At 43.9% G+C, this 15053-nt stretch overlaps 1 protein-coding gene across 2 annotated transcripts in view; it reads left to right on the forward strand.

Moving 5' to 3' along the window:
• RASGRP1 (RAS guanyl releasing protein 1) overlaps nucleotides 1–15053 on the forward strand; it is an 80426-nt gene that overhangs the window by 32666 nt on the left and 32707 nt on the right. For both annotated transcript variants that reach the window (XM_060175157.1, XM_007528912.3), the window contains exons 3-5: nucleotides 5420–5525; nucleotides 9594–9656; nucleotides 13089–13220. In XM_060175157.1, coding sequence (XP_060031140.1) covers nucleotides 5420–5525; nucleotides 9594–9656; nucleotides 13089–13220 — 301 coding nt within the window. The remainder of the gene's footprint in view (nucleotides 1–5419; nucleotides 5526–9593; nucleotides 9657–13088; nucleotides 13221–15053) is intronic.

Raw genomic sequence — 15053 nt, forward strand, 5'->3', positions numbered from 1 at the left:
AGCAGCCTGTTTCACATCTGACCATAAGTATCTCTGTCAATTGGAGAATGTTACCTGAGCCCAACTGCCCCACCCGCACTGCCACAGCTTCATCTGTCAGGTGACAATAACACTGTTTACCCCTAATATGAGGAGGATGGGATTTACAGAGTAAGGTGCTATCTGATTGCAAGTAAGTTTGCTCAGTGACTTGTACCACAAAAGACAGCATGGTGGTGCCATTAGCACAGGGCTGTGCACTGCAGAGACATGCAGGCCAAGGACAGTGTATAGATCAGAGCACAGTTTGGGGCATTGATGTTTTATGTCAACACAGCACCAGTCACTTTAATCTTAGCAGGTAGTGGATGGAATGAAGTTCTCTGGGTTTGGAGGGCTGCTTGGATCAAGTCAGCAGTGAAAAAAGTCTTCTGAATCAGGCTGTTTTATTTTATTGTTTGCTATCAGAGTTATGACTGGGACTTAGTGTCTGCATGACTTTACCATACTGGTGGAGTCTGGTGACTATTTTTGAGAGAGGAAAAGAGATACAGATAGGGAGAGACAGCTGTAGCACTCCTCCTCTGCTTATGGAGTTAACTCCCTGCAGATGGGGACTGGGGGCATTGAACCCAGATCTTCTCACATGGCAATGTGTGCACCTTACTAGGTGTGCCACTACCCATGCCCTAAGAAGGCTGAGTTTACAGCTAACCATTAGTCTCAGATCAGCCTTGTATTAGTTTATTGTGTAAGTGTACTGGAGAAGTTACCCAGTTGATTCTTAGTGCCAGTTCAGCCTGTCCATGGACATTACAAAGCATTTCAGAGTTTCATAGCTGGAATGAAGCCATAGGAGTATGCTCCAGTGAAGGAGGAGGGAGGCCACATCCCAGACTTCCTTACCTGTCTCTGTCCCTCTATCTCTCTCTCTCTCCCCCTCTTTCTCTTCTCTTTTCTTTTCTATTTTAGTAATTTATGTTGGTATGCTTCTAGTTCTGCTTCTGGGATCCCTTCTGTTACATTGCTTGACATTGTGGTCTATTTACATGGTCATTCTGTTACATTGGTTTGGTCTCACTCCCCCTGCCTCCGGGAGATTTTGGTTTAGTCCTTGCCTTTTCGCTCTTGCTTCTCCCCGCCCCTTATATAATTCCTTGGTTCCTGATGCTGCCACCAGAGGAGAAGGATGCAGGACAAAATGGGGTTGTAATTAGATTAGATTAGTTTTTTAACTGTTTGCTCGTGAATAAAGAAATACTGCTTTTCCGCTCAGCCATGTGTCCCTGATCGTCTGTCTCCCACCGCGAAGCTAGTCCGACATACTGGCGCCCTGAACTCTGACTGACAAATTTATTTATTAAATATAGACGGAGAGGAGAGATAGAGACACCCGTGGTGCTGCTTTATCACCTGTGAAGTTTCCCCCCTGAGTACAGGGACCAAGGGCTTGAACCCTGGTCCTTATACATTGTAACATGTGTGTTCTACTGAAAGTACCACTGCCTGGCCCCTTTGCATTTATTTCTTTTGGCAGTGGTTCATTCCTGCTGTTGCTGACATCCCTCTGGGCCACCTGCAGAAAAGTAGGGCAGGAGCTTGTGACCTCTGCTTTCTGCCAGGCACACTCACTGTATGGGGAAAGATCACTGAGTTAACTCTTGTGTTTGTGTCTGGGGCAGGTAGTCCATCTGTTCAGGATCTGTCACTCCTCACCTGTTGATTTTCCATTGTATAATGGTTTATTTATTTATTAATACAAGGGAGACGGAGAGAGAGAAGCAGAGAGTCACTTTGGCACATGGGATGGCAGGGGTTGAACTCTGGACCTCATCCTTCTAAGTCCAGTGCTCTAATCACTGCATCACCTCTTGGGCCACTGCTCCTTAGTTATTAGTATGGTAGTGACAGCCCACTTCCTCCTCCCAGAGCTATGTCCCATCCTCACAACTGAAGAGGACAAATTCCCTCAGAATTCCTCAGATCTGACAGGGCTGGGCCAAGGCTTCAATCCCCAAGGAAACTGGCTGTCTGGCTTCACAGAAGCAGCTCAGCTAAAAGCTCTTTTTTCACATTAGGCAATTCACACACTTGGTTACACTTTCATAGGCCATAGTCGGTCATCCAAAAATATAGAGGTCATTATCTCCAGTGAGCAATCTGTGACTGACGACCATCTGTGACTTCAGCTACCCAGAAGGAAGCACTGCATTGGGAGCCAGCTGCCTTTTCTGTCCAGGAGCCTCCACTTACTTGCCCAGTTGACCAAGGCATGGTGCCTTAGTTTCCTCAGCCTTAAAATTCAACTTTTGAGTGGCCCAAAGGGAGTGCAGTAACTAAAGTGTCAGAGTCTCAAGCATGAGGTCCTAAGTTTGATCCCTGGCATCACATGTGCCAGAGTGATGCTCTGGTATGCAAGTTTACTCTCTATTATTAATAAATACATCTTTGGAAAAGAACTACAAGCTGGTGAAATAGCTCACTTGGGTAGTATGCTGCTTTGCCATGTGTGTGACCCAGCTTCTAGCACAGCCCCCACTTCATTGAAGGAAGCTTCAGCACTGTGGTCTCTTCTGCTTTCTCTACCTCTACCTCTCTGCCTTTCTGCCTGAAGGAGGAGGAGGAAGTTGAAGGGGAAGAAGGATATTTCCATCCCAGGGCAGAGCTGGTGGTTCACAGTGGCAGAACTTTGGGCTTCTAAACATGAGATCCCAAGTTCAATTCCTATCATCACATATGCCAAAATTCTACTCTGGCCTTTCTTCTGTCTCTTTTAAATAATAAAGAAAAGAAAAGAATTAATCTTGTGGTGCATAGTACTGCATGGAGCTATACAATCAGATGTTCAATCCAGGTGACTCTGGTGACTGATCCTGGGAGAGACAGATGCAGGAAATGTTGCTCTTGGGGAGTCTTTGCTGGAGAGATTGTGGTTCCACAGTTCCTGATTCACTCCAGGGATGACCTGTACATGGTGTGTTCTGCACATTCATGGACATGTGCCCCCAGATGTTGTGTGATCCGAGAGTGTCCGCATGCCTCCTGCTCTACCTCTCTGGCCTAGGAGGAATGAGAATCCAGATCACAGTGCCAGGGAGGGAGCATAGACATCTGTTTTACCACATCTCCCAGACTGGCAGGAAGTCAAAAGAAGCCTGTCTTATATGCCCTTTTACTTACTCAAGTGCAAATAGCCATTTCTCTCTTCTCTGTGTTTCAGACCTTGTTCCACCTGTCATCACCCTCCAGGGAGTGAAGGGAGAGCAGAGAGAATTGGGGAGTCTGACCAGCCTCTTCCTTACTTGGTTAAGACTCTGCTTAGTGACCTAGAAGGTGGCACAGTGGATCAAGTGTTGGATTGTCAAACATGAGTTCCTGAGTTTGATTCCTGGTGTCAGATATGCCCAAGTGATGTCCCCCATCCTCCACAATAAATAAATCTTGCAGGGTTGGGGGGAGCCCTGCTAAAAGGCCTGTTGCAGAGTTTGAAATTCCAGATCATGCTTAAGTTGACGCTTGCCTATTGTCCAGTAGTCATGTCCCCCAGGATAGGTGGTAGTGCATCTGGTTGAGCCCACATGTCCCTATGCCAAGGACCTAGGTTTGAGCCCTCTGTTCCTTACCAGTAGGGAGGAAGTTCGTGAATGGTAAAGCAGTGCTACAGGTATCATACGCTCACTCTTTTTTTTTCTTTCTCTCTCTCCCCTCTCAATTTTTCTCTGCCCTATCAAAAAGAATAAAATGACTACTGGGAGCTGTGGATTTGTCACTGCAGGCACCTAGACCCAGCAATCACCTTGGTGGCAATAATAAATAATAAATAAAAGATATAGCAAATAAAAAGATATTAGGGGGCTGGGAGATGGCTCACCTGGTAAAGAGCTATGCCCAAGGACCCTGCTTCAAGCCTCTGACTACCACTTGGGCAGATATGAAAGAGACAGGCTCTTTAAACTCTTGCTGTCACTGCTGGTTGTTAACTGGCCAGTTTTCCCATACGTGCCCTGTGAAATAAGGGCCATACCTAGCAAAGTGCTTGCTTTCTACTCACTATTCTCTTCCTGAAGTACTGAAGATAACAACACTGTTAAAGTGATATCTAATATACATTGAGCTCTTTTGGTGGGAAAAGCTATGAGAGTTCAGCACATACTTGTTCTTTCTTCAGACACTTCCTGCCCAGGGTGCAACTGTTTACACTAAGAAACAAAACAAAATGATACAAAAGAGTACACTTATTTGCAGATAATTGTGTCTTTGTATTCCCTCAGACATGATTTAATGAGAACAAAGAGTCATCACGTAAAGTAGGTCTTACTTCTTTGGAAACCTTATTACATTGTTATGCATCCAGAGTTGTGTATGTGGTTTTGCTTGGATGCAGTCTCTCCTCCATTCTGCTCTATGAGCAGCTTCAGTACAGTAACTTTAGATCTTAGATTACTGTGGACCGAAGAGGTGGTGGACAAAGTGTTTGATTATCAAGCAGGAAGTCCTGAGTTCACCCTGGCATTGTGTGTGCCAGAGTAACGTTCTGGCTTCTCTCAGGGAGGGAGGTTAGGGAAGGAAGGACATCATAGCTTCTCCTTGGAAGTAAAGACTAGATAGCTACTTACCCTGCTATTCAATAGAAGGCTGAAAGAGAAGATATCCAAAGTCTCTTACACTCAATTCTGAATCCATGAAGTATAGTAATTGCTACCATACAGTCTGATGAGGAACGTGGATTGTTGGTAACAAACAACTTTCTGGAATCATTTGATTTTTCTGTCTTTTCTATGGTGCATATGGTCAAACAAGTTTGTGTATCTTTATCTAGTCAGCTTTACATAAGATAAAGATATTTTAGGGGCCAAGCTGAGAGGCTCCAAGGTCCCAGACTCAGTCACCAGGACCACTATAAACTAGAGCTGAGCTCTGGTAAAATGAAGGAATACATGGTGACCTGGGTGGCTGTGCAGTGGGTAAAGTATTGGATTCTCAGGTATGAAGTCCTGAGTTCAGTACTCAGCATCACATGTGTCAAAGTGATGCTCTGGTTTATTCTCTCTCTCCTTAATAAAAGACTATCTTGAAAAACATACAAACAAATAAATAGATTATTTTAACTGGCATTGATTTAAACTATAACTTTTCTCCACTCTGATCCTGGAGAGTACTCACCCCCTTTTGTTCTCTGTCCCCCACAGGCCTCACACTTCTTGGGTCCTTGCCTGAGATTCTGCCACCTCTGGTTCATGGCCCCCCAAAGAGACTTGGGGAAGAAGGGAAGATGCAGCAGGAGAAACAAAGCACAGCTGGGTGGGAGGGGCTTGATGGTGGGATCAGCAGTGGCTAGCCCCACTCTGGTCTCCCTCCCAGGTCATAGTCTTGCTGGTACATCTCCCTGTAGGGACTGTCTGCTCTCTGGTCCTCACTCCAACCTGCTTTGTGTTTTCAGATGCAGATGGAAACCTGTGTCGAAGCAACCAGCTGTTGCAAGTCATGCTGACCATGCACCGCATCATTATCTCCTCTGCGGAGCTGCTCCAGAAAGTCATCTCCCTATATCCTTGACTCAGACCAGCCACTGCAGGTGCACCATAGGGTGCCTTCCAGGGTGTCTTGTTTGGTTTTTGCTTTAATTTGTTGTATTTTAATGAGAAAAGAGAAAGGGGGGAGGGATAGGGAGAAGGAGTAGGGAGGAAGGGAAAAGAGAGAGAGAGAGGTGGATGGAGAGACCAGAGCACTGCTCAGATCTGGCTGGTGGTGGTGCCAGAGATTGAACCTGTATTTGAGTCTTGCACATTGACAGTCACTTCCAGTCTTCAAGATTTGAAATGACTATGAACAGTCAGTGGCTTCTTGTGTCTTTGGGGGGCTATGTGGTGTCTGTCCTCTTTTGAGTGGAACAATAGTAGTAATTTTTGTTTTAATGCCATCAGGATTGTTACTGGGGCTTAGTGCCTTCACAATGAGTTCACTGCTCCCATCAACACATTTTTTTCCTTTTGTTTTATAGGACAGAGAGAAATTAATAGGAGATGGGGAGATAAAGGGAGAGAGGAAGATATGTGCGACACTATTTCACCACTTATGATGTCCCCCTATTGTAGGTGATGAATTAGGGGTTAGTGAATGGTTACATGTGCTTTACCAGATGTGCCACTGTCTGGCCCCAATATTAATCAGTTTTTAAAGATTTATTAATGTGAAATAAGAGAACCATAGCATAACTCTGGCACATGTGATGCTGGGAATCAAACTCAGGACCTCACCCTTTAGAGTCCAGTGCTTCATTCACTGCACGACCTCCTTGACCTCAGAGGAAACCTTACTGATGGCCACTTGGCTCTGGGAGGTAGTCAAAGAAATCAGCATGGTGGAATTTATTTATTTATTTTTTACTTCTTTTGCTAAATTAAAAAAAAAAGTAAATCTCCCTGCGCATTAAATTTCATATGTCATCTTGTGCAAAGGGACCGGGGGCCCACCTGACTCAAGTGATGCAAGGCTTTCTGGCTTTCCTGTCACATCCATCCACCTCTCCCCAAGCCTTCCCCCTACACACACATCACTGTGTGGAAGGAAGCCCCTTGCTGCTCTGGTGGCCTCTTTACAGGCAAGGCTCTGGTTCAGGGGCTTGTGGACTCTGTAGGTGTGGGCTCCCCTGCTGGTGTGACCTTGAGAGAAAGGGCTGGAGGTGGGGTGAGACTGTTTAGCACCCAGAGCCCAGGTTTCTGGCACTGAGTCATGACGGTAGCTCTGCTAACCCCTTACCACTTTCTTCCTTTTTATCATCATCACCACTACCACCCCCCCTTTTTAAAGAGATTTATGCTAAAGACAGAAATTGAGAGGGAAGGGGGAGATAGAGAGGGAGAGAGACATCTGCAGCCCTGCTTTACCACATCAATATGTTTTCTCCCTATAGGTGAAGACCAGGGCCTTTAAGCTGGGTCCTTATGCACTGTAACACATGTGCTCAGATGGGTGCACCACCATCTGCCCTGCCCCCTGCTTTTGCCACTGGGGTGATCACTGGATTTCAGTGCCTGCACAGCTCTACCATTCCTTGTGACCATGCTTTTTTCTTTTTGATAGAGGGTGAGAGACAGAGGTAATGAGCAACAGAGGAGAGACACTGAAGTATAGCTAATGAAGTTCCCCACTTACGGACACTCCCATGTGGTGATGGGACTAAAATCCTGGTCATTGAGTATGGTAACATGTGTGCTCTACCAGGCGAGCCACTTGATAGCCCCTGGTATACAAAACTGTATGCTACATTCAGTGATAAAACATACACTGTCTCTTATCTCTAAACTCCTCTGCTTTGTTTACTATAGTCCTCAGCTCTGCTCTCAGACTTTCTGCTGTTGTTACCAGTGACCACCTTGTCACAGCCTCCTCGTAAGGTTTCTACCTGTGTCAGCATATGAGAGTACTCACAAGTCTCCAAGCTTTCCCCTTCTGGGACTCCACTCAGGACCCCCTGCACAAGTCCGGCTGTCTCTCCCTCAACCCTTCTGGTCTCTCCTCTGACTACCTCTGATATACAGGAATATCTTTTTTACTGTATTAAATTTGTTTAATTTATTTTTCCTTTTGGAGAGGAGAGAGAACCAGAATAACTCTGTGATGCAGAGGCTGGAACTCAGGACCTCATGCCTGAGAGTTTCGTACTCCAACCACTGCACTATCTCCCAGACCACACTTGTCTGTCTTCTCATCATGTGTCCTTCTTGGGGCTATTTCTCACCAGAATTCCCACCACCATCCCTCTGCACTCACAGTTTTCAAGTCTATTGCTCACCATATATATATATATATATATATATATATATATATATATATATATATATATTTTTTTTTTTTTTTTTAACACCAGATAACTATTCAGCTCTGGCTTGTGGTGTGTGTGTATGTCAGGGGAGGGGAGGATTGAACCTGGGACTTGGGAGCCTCAGGCATAGCAACCTCTTTGCATAACCATTATGCTATCTACCCCTACCCTCAAACCATGTATTGAACATTTAAAATGTTTGAAAAGGCTGGCTTAGAACTTTGTTCTGAAGACATGTCACTTTCATCTATCTGTTACAGCCTATCACACCCAGCCTGGGCTAGTACAGCCCCTGTTCATTCTGCTCCAATGCCTGTAGATTCACTTGCAGTTCTAATTAATGATGGTGTGACATCAGAAACACTCCTCCCTGCCCCCCCCCCCGACACCTTAAATCAATTTGTTGGGAGGAAATAATAATTTACAAGGCAGTTGTTATCACAGTATAGTTGATTTCCCTGTGACAGGTGTCAGCACTCCACTCCCACCACCAACTTGTTCTCTTCCACCATCATCTTTCACTGAGTCCCTAAGCCCTCCTTGCCCCCCCCTTCTCCCAGAATCCTTGGCTCTGCTGCACTGGACTACAGCTAGTCTAATTTCAGTACTCTTGATTCCCCACTGACTTTTACCTCCTCCAAAGGCCCCTGGGTTTCTGTTTCAGAAATGACTCCCATGTGGTCTTGTCTCTCTGCTCCCTGCCTTCCTGCCCTATGGGCTCTGCCCTGGGCCTCTCATCAATATGGCCTCACCCTGCTACCCATCCAGTACCTCTGAAGTCACTTTTCTAGAAGCAAGTCTGCAAAATGGGAGTTGGCAGGTAGCTCAGCTGGCGGAGTACATGTTACCATACTCAAGGACCTGGCTTCGAGCCTCATGCCAACACATGGGAGCACCTGCAGGGAAGAAGCTTCATGAGCAGTGGGGCAGTGCTGAAGTGACTCTCTTTTTCTCTCCCTCTCCCTCTCTTTCACACACTACCTTAAAAAAAAAAAAAAAAAAAAAGACCAGAAGCAGTGGAATCATACAGGCACTGGGCCCCAGTAATAACCCTGGTAGAAAGGAAAAAGACACTTTGTGGGATCAGGTGGCAGCACAATCAGGGTGGTGCTCAAACCTGGGTTGTGCACATGACAAAGCATTATACTATCTCAGTGAACTATTTTTCTAGGTAGAGTATACATATTATTATTTGTGAGGACCCAGGTTCAAGCCCCTGGTTCCCACCTATAGGGGGTTAAGTTTACAAGTGGTGAAGTTGTGCTGTAGGTGTCTCTTTCCTTCTGTTTCCCCCTCCTCTCTCAATTTCTTTCTCTATCAAATTAATATAAATATTAAATATTAAAACACTGTCATTGAAAACATAATTACAGGATCATACAAAATAATCAACTTAAACATGAGCACTGAATGTTGCTATGAATAAGGCTCCTGGATTTATTGAATTTTAAGTCCCACCTGAAGTTGCCTTGGCAGGACAATGATTTCAAGTGCCATAAATGACTTAAAGGTTAGACATTCTCCACCCATGAGTTAGGAAAAAAAAAAAAAGGCCACCAGGAGCAGTGGAGTCATGCAGGTACCAAGCCCCAGAGATAACCCTAGTGACAAAAAAAAAAAAAGGAAGAAAGAAAAAGCAGTGTGTGTGTGTGTGTGTGTGTGTGTGTGTGTGTGTGTGTGTGTGTGTGTGTAAAGGAGGGGGTGAGTACTTTTAGCAAATACTTCCAAATATAAGAGATTGTATGGTTTCTGCAGTAGAGACTTCCATTTTCCTTAACCACAGCCTTACTTATAAGGATGCCTTGGCAAAAAATTCACCAGGGCTTTGTCTGAAGATCTGCTATTTTGTAAGGTAAGTTTTCTGCATTTGCCAGGAACTCCATGAAGTGTGGTGAAATAAAAGACTGAAGTGAGGGACAATAGCTCTTTCTTGACTCTCCCTGCTTTGTAATCTTCCTGACCATCTGCAGAACATCTCCACCTCTAAAAAGCCCATGTTCTATAAATTCAAAAACACAGTCTGGTTTTTCCTTGGTATGCTCAAGTTTAATACTTAATATCAATGTTTTCTTCAGTCTCCTAGCATTTCAATATCATTTGACATAAGGGAAAAGTGCAGAGATCACAGAGGCACTCTTTGTTATCTTGTTCATTTTTATTCTGTTTGAAAAAAGATGTTTGGGTTGGGGAGATACCATAATGGTTATGCAAAAAACCCTTTCATGCCTGAAGCAGCAGGGGTCCCAGTTCAATTCCCAACTCTACCTCCAGCCAGAGCTGAGCAGTGTTCCATTAGATAGACAGACAGACAGACAGACAGGTAGGTAGATAAGATTTATTAACATGAGGGAGAGAACTAAAACATCACTCTGACACATACAATTCCACGAATTGAACTTGGGAATTCATGCTTTTAAATACAATACTCGAGCCACTGCTCCACCTTTAGGCTGCCAGTTTTATTAATTATTATAACAGTAATACCCCATGTTACAGAACACTGTGAAAATACAGAAAATACTATGACTATAGAAGTAAGCATAACTGAGAGTCGGGCGGTAGCGCAGCAGGTTAAGTGCATGTGGTGCCAAGTGCAAGGTCCAGCGTAAGGATCTGGTTCAAGCCCCGGCTTCCCACCTGCAGGGGAGTCGCTCCACAAGCAGTGAAGCAGGTCTGCAGGTGTCTATCTTTCTCTCACCTTCTCTGTCTTGCCCTCCTCTCTCCATTTCTCTCTGTCCTAACAACGACAACATCAATAACAACAATAATAACTACAACAATAAAAAAAAAAAGACAAGGGCAACAAAAGGGGAAAGAAATAAATAAAAATAAAAAAAGAAATAAGCATACCTGTTTAACTTCTTTAAAATCTCCTTTGTATTTGTTTGTTTATTAATTTATTTATTTTTGCACCTGAGCACTTCTCAGCTCTGGCTTATGGTAGTACAAGGGATTGAGCCTTGAACTTTGGAAATTCAGACTGTCTTTTTGTATAACCCTTATATTATCTCCACAGGGATTAGGGGGGGAAAAGCATAGCTGAGATAAAAGTATTCATATGAAGTAGTCTATAACTTTTATTTTTCCCTTAAACTTACATTATATAAAATCACCTCTGATAATTAATGCCTCTGTAATTTTTTTGGCCACCAAGATTATTGGTAGCACCCCACTTCTACACAATTACTCTGGTCCCAGTGGACTTTCTTTTGTTTTATTCAAAGATAGAGGCTGAGAGACTGAAAGAATGAGAGAGACAGAGGGAAGGAAAAACACTACTGAACTGTTTCACTGATTGTGAGTGAAGCTTCCCTTAGGCAGGTGATCCCATGTGGTGACTTGGTCCTCATATCTGGGTCATTGCACATGGTAAGTGTGCACTCCACTGAGTAAGCCATCTCCCTGGCCCCCTATAATCCTTTTTTTAAAGGACAGATGACAATCTGTTTCTGTTGAAGTACAGTTTGTGGATCCATTGTCCCATCTCTAGACATTTGGTTTATCTACTTCTTAACCTTTATAGCTCTCTCCAGTATATATGACTGTGCCCAGATTTTATCCTGGCTCCCTTAATTGTGACATACCTTGTACTAGCAAAGTGTTTAGTGTACAGAGAAGCAAAGAGCTCTCTAACTCTTTACTATATTTGGACATTGCTCAGCTCTGGCTTATGATGTTGTCAGAGATTGAACCTGGAACTTGAGAATCTCTGGCTTCAAAATCAATTTGCATAACCATTAAACTAACTCCAAGGCCTCTTGAATCCTTTAAATAGAAAAAATATATATATGTATATTTATTTATAAAAAGGAAACACTGACAAAATCATAGGATAAGAGGGGTACAACTCCACACAATTCCTACCACCAGAACTCCATATCCCATCCCCTCCCTTGATAGCTTTCCTATTTTTTAACCCTCTGGGAGTTTGGACCTAAGGTCATTGTGGGATGCAGAAGGTGGAAGGTCTGGCTTCTGTAATTGCTTCCCCGCTGAACATGGGTGTTGACATGTTGATCCATACTCCCAGCCTGTCTTTCTCTTTCCCTAGTGGGGCAGGGTTCTGGGGAATAGGAGCTCCAGGACATATTGGTGGGGTTGTCTGTCCAGGGAAGTCTGGTTAGCATCATGCTAGCATCTGGAACCTGGTGGCTGGAAAGAGAGTTAACATATAAAGCCAAACAAATTGTTGACTAATGATGAACCTAAAGGCTGGAATAGTGCAGATGAAGAGTGGAGTGGGGGGGGGGGAGGTGTCTCCGTTTTGTAGATAGCTAGTAGGCATATTTTAATTATATTCCATAGGGCCTGTGGCTATACTAGTTTTTTTTTTTTTCCCTGAGCCTGAAATCTGATATGCAGGTGAATCCAAGTTATTGTCTAGGGAGACGATGTCATAGCTGGAAAAAGGCCCAGAAAGCTGGATCAGGGAAGAGAGTAACTCCCAAATATGGGAAAGGTGTATAGATATTGTTGACTCTAAACCCCATTGATTTGATCTGATCTGGGGCCCATATTCAGCTTAGGAGACTATGTGACCTCTGCATTCCTGTAGATCTGAGCTCACATTCTGTGGTCATGAGTAGAAATGTTCCTAGCTGCCCCAATATCAGGACCCATCTTCCTCAGGTGTAGCACAGAGTATGTTGTCCATCTTCCCTTCGGAGGATGGAACATTCTATCATTGTTGATCCAAATTGAGAGCAAGGTCCTATGGGGGGCCCACAAAGGGGTCCATTGTGTTGTTCCTGATAGAGATGACTAGTAACAATGGAGAGAAGGATTTATTTGAGGTCTAGGCCCATCATGTCTGTTTGGGAATCTCAGGACTCCCCGAATAGGGACCCAGTTGATGGACCTGATCGTTACTAGAGTCATCATTAAAGTATGCCAGTCTTTTACCCTTATTCAACTTTTGCAGTCCTTGCTTTGATAAGGTTAGCTTTGGAGTGAGTGAGGGAAGTAAATAGAGTATATTTTATACATCCCTGAGAATATAGAATATAGGAGGACAAACTAGTCTCTGTCTTTTTTTAAAAAAAAACTAGAAACAGAAACAAAGGCAGAGAGAAAGTGAAAGAGACCACAGCATCAAAGGCTCCTTCATTGAGGTGCAGGCTAGGCTTGAACCTATGTCTCCACATGGCAAAGCAAGACATTATCCAAGCAAGCTATCTCACCCACCCAAACCAGTCTCTCTCTGAGGTCTTTTTGTGGGCAGAACACACCACAGTATGAGTCTTTGCTTCAGTATGAAGCTGTGTTTTTTACCCCCTGCCTGCAGATACTGGATAACAGAGTTCTGGATCATGTTTAAAATGGATGCCAGCTTGACTAACACTATGGAGGAATTTCAGGAACTGGTGAAAGTCCATGGGGAGGAGGTACACTGCCACCTGATTGACACAACCCAAATGTGAGTGTCAAGGTTTGTAACTCATTTTCTGAAACCCATTCCTACCCTTCAGACACTGAGGCTGCTCAGCTAGGTCTGGCTCTGCTGCTTCCTTCCATCCCGAAACCTCCCACCCCTACCCCCCAACCCCTCCAGGTAGGCAGCTTCAGCAGTTTCAGCAGTGGGAGAAGCTTGACATTTAACTAGGAAGCTTCTGCTCCTCCAGTAGAGAAAGCTGCTATGGGTGACTAATAGCCAAGCACAGGACAGAAAATAAATATAATAAAATAAACCCATTCAAAATGAAATCAAGTAACAAGTGACTGATTAAAATTAATTCAGATCATGAAAAACTGAAAGCATAATGACTAAATCTGTGTAGCTTCAAAGGTAAGTCAGGGAGAGGTTGTTGCACAGTGTCTCTTGAGCAAGGGTTTAGGCCATACATGGATGTCTGTGAGATACCAAGACTTCCAGAACTGTAGAGCTATCACTGGAACTTGGCATAACTTCACCACACCTGGTGGCCATTTTAATTTTTTTGATAAAAGTTGTGAGACAGAGATAGGGAGAGGGAAACAGCAGAGACATCTGCAGCACTGTTCCACCATTCATGAAGCTTCCCCTCTCCAAGTAGGGAACAAAGACTTGAACTCAGATCCCGGTCACATGTATGCTTTACTGGATAAGCCACCACCTGTCTCCTCAGGAACATTTTTTTCTTTTTTATCATTTCACTGAGGGATTGATAGTTTACACTACAGTTGTTGACACGAGTACAATTTCTCATTACATGATAGGTATCTGCAGAACACTTCCACCCCTGACCTAGGTCCCTTTCCGCCAGGATCTTGCACCAGGATCCCAAAGCACCTCCCCCCAACCTCTCCCCTAGATTTTCTTACATTTGAGATGGGTCAGCTCAATGTAGGTACAAAGAAGGCAGGTACAATGTTGTATACTAAGGTTTTCATGATGTGGTACATTCTTTCAGAATAGCGCAGAACTTGAGGGTAGTGACTTCTAGAACTGGAATATAGTCTGTACATCTTTTTATCCAGCATCCTATGACATGGAGACTCAGCAAGTCTGTGCTGCATGTGAGGTCACACAAGCTAAGCAGGTAGCAGAGTTGAAGCTGGATCCAGAGGCCCTCGTTGCAGTTAGTGCCCTGTGCTGTAGCCATTTGAGATGTATTACTAAGTCACATTACATTTTCCTCAGTAATTCTACTCATTATGCTGGATTTTCTCTGTTTCTTTGCTTAAAATCATAAAATCTGGGCTGAGGAGAAAACATAATGGTTATAAAAAAAGATTTTCATGCTTCAGGCACTGCACCGAAGGTCTCAAATTCAATCCCCAGCACCACCATAAGCCAGTGCTGAGTAGTGCTCTGGTCTCAACTCTCTCTATGTGCCTCTTTGTTTATCACTCTCATTAAAATAAAATATTAAATAAAAGAGTCATAAAATGTGAAATATGGTTATTTTCAAAGAATAACATCCTCATTTTGAAGCCAAAGAAAATTCGTAAGCCCAGAGCTACTTGTTCCAACATGATCCCCACTAACCACTGGCTTCCCCCAGTGTTTTCATAGGCCATCATCCTGTGATTAATCTGCTGACTAGACATACTTGAGGAATGACAAGTTCAGCTCACTTTTTGCAGACAGAGAATCTCAAAGCCTGGAACATACATGTCGGCCACAGGAAATAACCAAATTAGCAGCATTTCCTGAAACTCCTTTGAGCACAGGACCCTTCATCAAGACATGGGGTTCTCAGGAAGACCACTTTGGGAAACTAAGATCTGCAACTTATGACACTAAAAATGGCTGTTTGTCTTTGCTTCC

The sequence above is a fragment of the Erinaceus europaeus genome, chromosome 16, assembly GCF_950295315.1.
Source record: "Erinaceus europaeus chromosome 16, mEriEur2.1, whole genome shotgun sequence".
NCBI lineage: Eukaryota > Metazoa > Chordata > Mammalia > Eulipotyphla > Erinaceidae > Erinaceus > Erinaceus europaeus.